General features: G+C 44.1%; 1 protein-coding gene across 1 annotated transcript; it reads left to right on the top strand.

The window, feature by feature from the left end:
• Window positions 1–7,465: 7,465 nt before the first annotated feature.
• Window positions 7,466–8,500, top strand: LOC105874391 (olfactory receptor 2S2-like). The gene has a single exon (XM_012770185.1). The coding sequence runs from the start codon at window positions 7,516–7,518 to the stop codon at window positions 8,473–8,475; it is 960 nt and encodes a 319-aa protein (XP_012625639.1). The 5' UTR covers window positions 7,466–7,515; the 3' UTR covers window positions 8,476–8,500.
• Window positions 8,501–9,285: the final 785 nt, after the last annotated feature.

Genomic DNA, 9,285 nt, shown 5'->3' with positions numbered 1-9,285 from the left:
TGGTGGAGTGGTCCTGATCATTCTGTGCTCCCTGACTGCTCCCACCTGAGGGTCCCAAATAATAAAATGAAGGGCCAGTTCCCTCCAGGGTGACAAAGGTAAACCCCATTCCACTGAATCTCACTATGTAGAAGGACTCTGTGTGAACAAGAAGCACTTAATGCAGCTCCACAAAAGTATATTCTTGTTTGTCTAGCCTTGTGGTTCTCATTCTTTGTGGTGGAAACTGAACAAATTGATGTCAAGAAAAAGTAATTCTTCAAATTTTTATTGGTGAACTAATGAAAAGCTCTGGTCTGTAGGTCTTCAATTCAATTGCTCCTTTGCTGCTGTCTTGAACATATTTGAATGGGTCTTTACTTTTATGTTACCTTTCAAATACTTTCTACTCCATATTAAATAAGAGTAACATTTTAATTTTTCTCCTCATTGCTTCTTTCTCCTTGTTGTCATATTAATTCTTAATTTTTCTGAATTTTTCTCTCTTCACATCTCCATAATTTACCTGTAGATTTGTCTCTCTCTTGTCCTTACTCAGGGTCCTCTCCAGAAAAACACTCATGCTCTTGAAGAAGAGAGGGGAGTGAGGAAAGAGTGGCAAAACTGACACAAGGGCCAAAGGTTCAGGCCTTCCCCCCACTTTTTGAAGATGTTGTCTATCCCTGGGCTCCGTCTCTACATACCAGTAGCCTCCCATGGCCATCAGAGTAATGTGAAACCAGGACATGTCGAGGAGGAGCAAATGAATTCTATTAACCACCTGACCTGGCCTGACCAAGCATGCAGCCAAGTGGTAGCCACCACTTGTTTTTCCACCTAAGAACCCCTAAAGCCACATAGTAGTCAGGGGGAGGTGGAAGTGACACCCACCAAAGAATATCTATGAAGCACCCACATAATTGGTGAGGAATTCCATGGCAGCTCCAAACAGTGATTCACCCAGAAATCCAGTTAAGAAAATGAGCAGAACTTTTAATCCTAGAGAAACAAACAATTAAAATAAACAGCTTCTGCTGAAAAACAGTTAATGCAGGAAGATGGTGAAAATGTTAGATAATTCTCAGTAGTTTTCTCAGTGGAATTCAAGAAGCTTTTGAATCAATAAAATAAGAGCTGTCTATATTTTTTTTAAAAGAGGCTAGGAGAAAAGATATCTGAGAGATAAGAACATTTTCTTGGGGAAATTTCCATACTATTGATCAAATAAAATTTAATACAAAGTATTTAAAAATAATACTTTAAAAGGAATTTTAAAATTAAACATAACTTGAATGGCTCTCCTAGCCTTCAGCAAAAAACAAAAACAAACCCAAAAAACAACAAAACAACAACAACAACAAAAACACAAAGAGATTGAAATTATTTCAGAAAAGATGAAAGGCATAGAAGACAGACCAGGGGAATGCATTATGAAATTCATAAGGAGAAAGCAGAGCAGATAAAAGGCAAATGATAACTAAAAAGAGAAAAGAAACACTTCACTGAATAGAAGTTTTAGATTTTTTGTCCATAAGGGTTCATCACCAGGTAAGAGTTGTGGCAAAAGACATAACTTATACAGATCCAAGTGTAAGTTTCGAATTTCATATGTAGCAGGATATTTCTACAGACTTTTCCATAAAAGAAAACAGATCACCTAACAAGGAATGATGATCTGAGTGCCCTTGGCCTTATATTCGGCACAGCAGCCATATATGTAGAAGTCACTGGAACAATGTTTACAGAGTTCTGAGGTAAATTGGTTATAAGTCTGAAATTCTACACACAGCTGACCATTGCACAGGGATGAGGGTTAAAAAGACATTTGCTTTCATGTGAAAACAAAGAAAGCACACACCTCTATAATTCCTTTCTGAAAAAGAAATTTGATTTAGGAAATTCTCCCAAAAGAATAATTAAAAATAAATAATCAAAAGAATGAGATAGACATGATGTATAAGATATAGCAGAGAACAATGAACTGCATTAAGACCCATAAAGTCTAATTAACTCTTGATGCTGAATTTGTAAAGATTCTATTACCCATGGAAAATAGAAAAAATAATCAAAAACATGACCTCAGACTTTCAAAGTATGGGTAATTTTTTTTTTTTTTTTTTTTTTGAGACAGAGTCTCACTTTGTTGCCCAGGCTAGAGTGAGTGCCGTGGCGTCAGCCTAGCTCACAGCAACCTCAATCTCCTGGGCTCAGCAATCCTTCTGCCTCAGCCTCCCAAGTAGCTGGGACTACAGGCATGCGCCACCATGCCCGGCTAATTTTTTGTATATATATTTTTAGTTGGCCAATTAATTTCTTTCTATTTTTGAGACAGGGTCTTGCTCAGGCTGGTTTCGAACTCCTGACCTTGAGCAATCCGCCCGCCTCGGCCTCCCAAAGTGCTAGGATTACAGGCGTGAGCCACCGTGCCTGGCAATTTATTTATTATCTATGGTTTTCAGAGAATATGAAAATATGGAGACCTTACCAAATCATTTTCTCTTTAATAGCTCCTTGAGGGCAGTAATTTTATGTTTTGCTTATTTTTCTACCCTCCATAGCAATTATAGGCTAGGTACACACTAAAGACTCAATGAAAATTTGTTGAGTATTGAGTGAATATTCTGACACCAAAACCTAACAAGGACTATGCAAAAAAGAAAATTATTGGTATAAATAGAAAAAATATTATTGAATATTAGCTGATGAAAGCCAATGTGTAGTAAACAAACAATACACATTACCAAGTAGCATTTCCTCAGGAATAACAACATGGTGCAACATTATAAGAAGTCTTATTTTTAATGTTTTTATACAGTGGAATTTAAAACCTATACAAAAATAGAAAGGAAAGATAATGAATCTTAGGTTTCCTTTACCCAGATTCAATAATCACCTCATGGCATATATTGTTCAGCCATACACCTACCCATTTCTCCCACTTCAGAATTATTTTGAAGCAAGTCCTAGGCCATCGTAGTATTTCATTCTTAAATAGTTTAGTGTATATCTATAATAAATGATACTCTTTTGTTGAAACATAATTAAATTACCAATATCGCCATTTAAAAACATTTATATAGAAATGTAAAGGAACCTGTATAGCTAAAATAATTTTGTAAAAGAAAAATAAGGTGGAAGGAATCACTCTGCCTGTCTTCAAGATTTCTTACATAGCTGCAATAATCTAGTGAAGGGTATACAAGACCATGTAGTATTGGTAGAGGGACAGACACATAGGGCCATAAAACTAGCCACCTAATGCCCACCACAAGTGACCCCCATCCCCTCCAGTGGCAGAGCTGACACACACTGTACCCCTCCACCCAAGGAAATCAGGACCAGTTTGCCTGGCACCCACCACTGCCAGCAACTGTACCTCCTCCAGCTGGAGAACTGCCTACCATTGTATATGCTGCCTGGGGACTAAGAACCAGCCCACCCAGCACCTGCAGCTTCCAGCAACCTCATCCACCTGCAGAGCTGCTGTGCACCACACATGTCCCCCAGGAACTAAGTACAACCAGACTGATGACTGCTGACCATGCCCTTTCTACAAGTAGTGCAGATGCTGTGCCCAGCAGATGCCCCCCAGAACCTGAGAACTGGCCTGTCTGGCAGCCCCTGGCTCCAGCAAAGCCACACCACTGCCACCACAGACACTTGCAGTCTAGTCCATGAAGGGCTTTCAGATATCCCTGGTATTGATTACAGCCAAATAAATCACATGGAGACTACACTACTGTGTTCACCCAGAACCAAATCCAAATCACCCTAGCCAAGTGATACTATAGGACACATCTATAGGAAAAATAGTTTCCTATGGAAGTTACTCCATAAACTTGGAGGAAAATGACTGTTTCACCAGATGCACAGATATCAATATTGGGGCAAGGGAAACACGAAAAAATAAGGAAACATGATACTTCCAAAAGAATGCAATAATTCTCCAGTAACAGAACTCAAGGAAAACAAAGTCCCTGAAAAGGAATTCAAAATAATGATTCTAAGAAACCTCAGTGAGATATAAGAGAATATAGATAGATAATTCAAGAAAATTAGGAATTCATGATCACAATGAGAAATTCAACAAAAAGATAGAGATCATACAAAAGAACCAAACAGAAATCTTGGAGCTGAAGAATTTAATGAACAAAATAAAAATATAATCAAGAGCTTCAACAACAGAAAAATATTTCTGAATTTGAAGACAGGTGTTTTAAAATAATGCAGTCAGACCAAAAGAAAAAAGAATTTAAAAGAATGATGAAAACCTACAAGACTTATGGGACAGCATTAAATGAATAAATATTCACATTATAGGAATTCCAGAAGGAGAAGAGATAGGAAAATCATAGAAAACTTAATAATAGATGAAAACTTCCCAAGTCTTGGGAGCGATAAAGACAGCCAAATCCAAGAAGTTAATTAACAATTAGAAAACAAATTCAATGTATTTTTAAAATTGAGGTGAAATATGCATATGTAATTTACCATCTTTACCATTTTTAAGTATGTGGCTCAGTGGTAATACATACATTTATATTCTTTTTTTACCCTTCATTCCCACCTGCCCCCAACCCTTCCTGGCCTCTTATAACCACTTTTCTACTATCTATCTCCTGAGATCCACTTTTTAGCCACAGCCATTTAATTCAGCCATAAAAAAGAGTGGGATCCTGTCATTTGCAGCAACATGGATGGAACAGGAGGCCATTATGTTAAGTTAAATAAACCAAGGACAGAAAGGCAAATATTCATGTTCTCAACTTATATGTGGATTTCAGTGTGTTTTCATAATAAATAGTTTTAGCCAATCAAGAGCAAAAGGGAACATTCTTCACAGAACATAAGTTTTTTATAAAAAGCCACAGCAAATATACTAAATAGTGAAAATAGCGAAATCATTTTCTCTGAGATGGGAACAAGGTAAGGATGTTTGCTACTGCCACTTTTCATTTAGCATTGAATTGGAGGAACCCACTGCTATAGCAAGGCAAGAAAAAAAGCCTCCAGGGATGTGTAGGGCCTGCGCCCCATGCACATGTGACGTTTCAAACCTTAAATTGCTTGTGGGATTGGCAGGGTCCCTGCTGGAGTAACAAGGGAGTCAGGGACTCTGTAGAGTCCACAGTGCTGCCGGAGGACTCCCTTCAGCTCCTGGGAAAAATCCACCCTTGGGACGTCCAGGCCTCAGACTGGGATGCCAGGTCCTCTACATGAAGAGTCTATAGCTGAGCTCTCAGCTGGCAGGAATGAAGGGAGGAAGGAAATGAGAGAGACACCCCCCAGAGCCTAGAGCTCCCACAAGATATAGGAAGAAAAAGAAGAAAGACCGTCTTCAAGGTAAAGGCAACCAGGCAGGGGAGTGTTGGGGTCTATCTCTGGCCAGAGACTGGTCTGACCCAGGGCTCAGTGAGAAGGAGACTCAGAGAAGTGGCCACAAAGCAGAACACAGCTAGGGAGCGCTGGGCTGGACAGGGACAGTGGCGGTGGCCTCTGCAGAGCCTTTCCCTAAGATGTGCTTTCCCACTGCCCTGCCTAAGCTCCCAGAAACCTTCCAGCTGCCCCTGGTCCTGCTGCTGGAGCTGAGAGGAGCATGGGTGGGGGAGGCCGGGGCAGTCCCCTGTGCCCTCCAGGGGGCCCCATACCCAGGTCCCTGCCCTGTCCTTGCTGCTCTGTCCTTTCACGAAGCTCAGGAGGCGGCTGGCAGGGATGCCATCCCCACTCTGCAGGTGAGGAAGAGGCTCAAAGAGAACCGGGCGGGCTCAGGGGGAGGCGGGAGATGGGCGAGGCTGCACCCGCACCTGCCTCTGTGATGCCGGCCCTGAGGCTACTTCCTCCCATTTCCTCACACTCCCCTCATACATCAGAGATACTTTCCTGAATGCAAAATAACTCTGTAGTGAGAGAAAATTTGGGAAAAACTGAAGCAGTACCCAGAGGAATGCCCTGCCCCTGCTGATTTTATGATTTCTTTCCAGTCATTTTTTATACACACATATTCTTTACCTAATCGAGATCATAACAGTGTGCACAACTTAGATTTTGCCCTGTAATTTATCATTATACTGTAAAATTTATCTTGTAAAAAATTATAAACATGACTTTAAGCTCTAATTTTCCATTATATGAAATGTCATAAATTACTTAGACATTTATAGGTAGACAATTATATTGTTTCCTATTTTCACCCACAAATGGCTGTGATGAATGATGAGAGATGCTGGCCCTCCTCTCTCAGTGTTTTTTCAGAATGTTTCCTAAGGGAGCATTGCTGAGGCGACGGGTAGGCAAGGTTTTCAGATTTTTCATTTTTCTAGGCAAATTGCTCTCCAGAAAAGCTGCATGCGAATGTTCGGGACTCTGTTCCACCGCGCTGCCTGCTCTGTCTCAGCTGCCTGCTGGCTCCAGACGCTGGTAGGGCGGAGACCATAAGCCAAGCCAGGTCGCGGGGACAAGCCGAGGCCCCACACCTGCAGGATGCAGCCACCAAGGTACAAGCTTCCCTCCTCCCTGTGCTCTCCCCGGCTCCTCCCACCTCCCTCCTGCCTCCTTCCTCTCGTGGGGCTGCAGGTGCCAGAACTCTTTCTCTGCTTCCATCCTGAGTCCTCCACAAACCTGACACAGCCCTGCTTCCTGTTGAAGGTTCCTGGATGGGCAGCCAAGCATTCTGATCGCCTTAATAAACATGCGCATGCGCGTGCACGCACACACGCGCACAATCACTCCTCACACCCACAAGAGTGGGCAGTCATCTTTACAAAGAACTGCTCCCTGCCTCGGAGGACAGTACAAGGCAGTCTTCAGAGTTGGGATGTCCTGGGAAGAACTTCTTCAGCCTTCTTGTGGTGCACATGGGGAAACTGAGGCCTGGGAGGGGAGGGGACTTGCTCCAGCTTCACAGAGTAGGCGTCACACAGGCAAGTGTGGGTCCATCGGCTGGTCTCAGAGTGCGCCGTTCATTTCACCCAATTGAACAAATGGATTCAGCAGCTGTTACGTGCCAGGCACTAAGGCTTTCAGACCTTTGCGTCACCCATGCCCACACGACATTATTCACGTGTAGATGCCTCTCTGTGCGTGCATTTATCTGGTGGGAGGGGGTGTTGCGGCTTCCCTGACAAAAGTCACTTTCCGTGGCCTCTGCAACTGCAGCATCTCCTTGTCACTGTTGAATCTGGTTTGTGGCACTGACTGTAACATTTGCCTTTTCATTTTCTTGAGGGGGTGGAAGAGACACTGGGAGGAATGGGAGACAGGCTGGAACAGAAGCTCGTGGTGGGGCGTCCAGGGTGGGTGAGCCTGCACTGAGCGAACAGGAGCACCTTCCTGTGCTGCCTTGAGGGGTGTGGGAAGGGGAGTAGGATTACACAGGAAATGCCACGAAACCCCCTACCACTTCTTTCCTTTTTCTCTTACACACCTATATTCTCCTATCATGCAGCAGAGACTTGGCCACATCCTGGATGCCTGGGACTCTTCCCAAGAAAGCCTGATGTGCTGATTGTACTTTGCTGATGACAGAAGGGATAGCATATGGAACAAGCCAATCAGTCCTCGCCGGTGCTGGGGTTCATTCTCATGGGACTCTCTGCCCACCCAAAGCTGGAGAAGACATTCTTTGTGCTCATTCTGTTGATGTACCTGGTGGTCCTGCTTGGCAACGGGGTCCTCATCCTGGTGGCCATCCTCGACTCCCGCCTACACACGCCCATGTACTTCTTCCTGGGGAACCTCTCCTTCCTGGACATCTGCTACACAAGCATCTCAGCCCCTCTGGTCCTGGACGGTCTGTTGACCCCCAGGGAAACCATCTCCTTCTCAGCCTGTGCCGTGCAGATGGCACTCTCCTATGCCACGGCAGGAACAGAGTGCCTGCTCCTGGGCATGATGGCATTTGATCGCTACGTGGCCATCTGCAACCCCCTTAGGTACTCTGTGGTCATGTGCAAGGCTGCCTATGTGTCCATGGCCATCAGCTCTTGGGCTATTGGTGGTGCTGCTTCTGTGGTACAGACATTCTTGACAATTCAGCTGCCCTTCTGTGGGGACAACGTCATCAACCACATCACCTGTGAGATCCTAGCTGTCCTTAAGTTGGCCTGTGCTGACATCTCTGTCAATATGATCAGCATGGCAGTGTCAAATGTGATCTTTCTGGGGGTCCCAGTGCTATTCATCTCTTTTTCCTATGTCTTCATCATTGCCACCATCCTGAGGATCTCCTCAGCTGAGGGGAGGAGAAAGGCCTTCTCCACCTGCTCTGCCCACCTCACTGTGGTGATCATCTTCTACGGGACCATCATCTTCATGTATGGGAAGCCCAAATCTAAGGACTCCTTAGGGGCTGAAAAACAGGATCTTTCAGATATACTCATCCCCCTCTTCTATGGGTTGGTGATTCCCATGCTCAACCCCATCATCTATAGCCTGAGGAACAAGGATGTGAAGGCCTCTGTGATAAACCTCGTGAGTCCTAAACGCTTCATGCAGTGATGGTGGAGGTGTCCTCTGTGGTCACCACCCACGTGGAAGGAAAGAATCACAATCAGGTCATCTGCCATTCAAAAACCAAGTCAAGGCCGGGCGCGGTGGCTCACGCCTGTAATCCTAGCTCTTGGGAGGCCGAGGCGGGCGGATTGCTCAAGGTCAGGAGTTCAAAACCAGCCTGAGCAAGAGCGAGACCCCGTCTCTACTATAAATAGAAAGAAATTAATTGGCCAACTGATATATATATATATATATAAAAAAAAATTAGCCGGGCATGGTGGCGCATGCCTGTAGTCCCAGCTACTTGGGAGGCTGAGGCAGAAGGATCGCTCGAGCCCAGGAGTTTGAGGTTGCTGTGAGCTAGGCTGACGCCATGGCACTCACTCTAGCCTGGACAACAAAGCGAGACTCTGTCTCAAAAAAAAAAAAGAAAACCAAGTCAAGTTAACCAGAATGGTCTCTCACTCTTAAGTCCATCTTCAGGGAATGTTAACTCTTCAGATGATATCTCCTGAGTTTGGTTCACATGTCTGAAAGTTTCAATAGATGCAAGGCTTAAGAAGTCTTCTAATTGCCTGTGATGAAGACATTCTGAGCATACGAAGAAACCTCACAAGACAGCAGCCACGAGAGCAAGCTGAGTGGCCCTTCCTGTGTCTAAGCTCTGGAGCTAGCACAGGCAAGTGAGGAGGTTCTCACAGCAAGTTCTCTAGCCTGTTGGATCCGTCAAGGCAATTAGAGGAACACAGAGGGAGTGGGAACTGTCAGGGGGGCTTCTGTTATTAAAGTCAGTTTGCCTGAAGGGCTGAGAAGAGA

The sequence above is a fragment of the Microcebus murinus genome, chromosome 12 (assembly GCF_040939455.1).
Source record: "Microcebus murinus isolate Inina chromosome 12, M.murinus_Inina_mat1.0, whole genome shotgun sequence".
NCBI classification, from domain to species: Eukaryota; Metazoa; Chordata; class Mammalia; order Primates; family Cheirogaleidae; genus Microcebus; species Microcebus murinus.
This window is presented reverse-complemented; position numbering and strand designations above follow the sequence as displayed.

Excerpts from the sequence above, each read along its gene's own strand:
- LOC105874391 (XM_012770185.1), top strand. The coding sequence starts at position 7,516 with ATGGAACAAGCCAATCAGTCCTCGCCGGTGCTGGGGTTCATTCTCATG.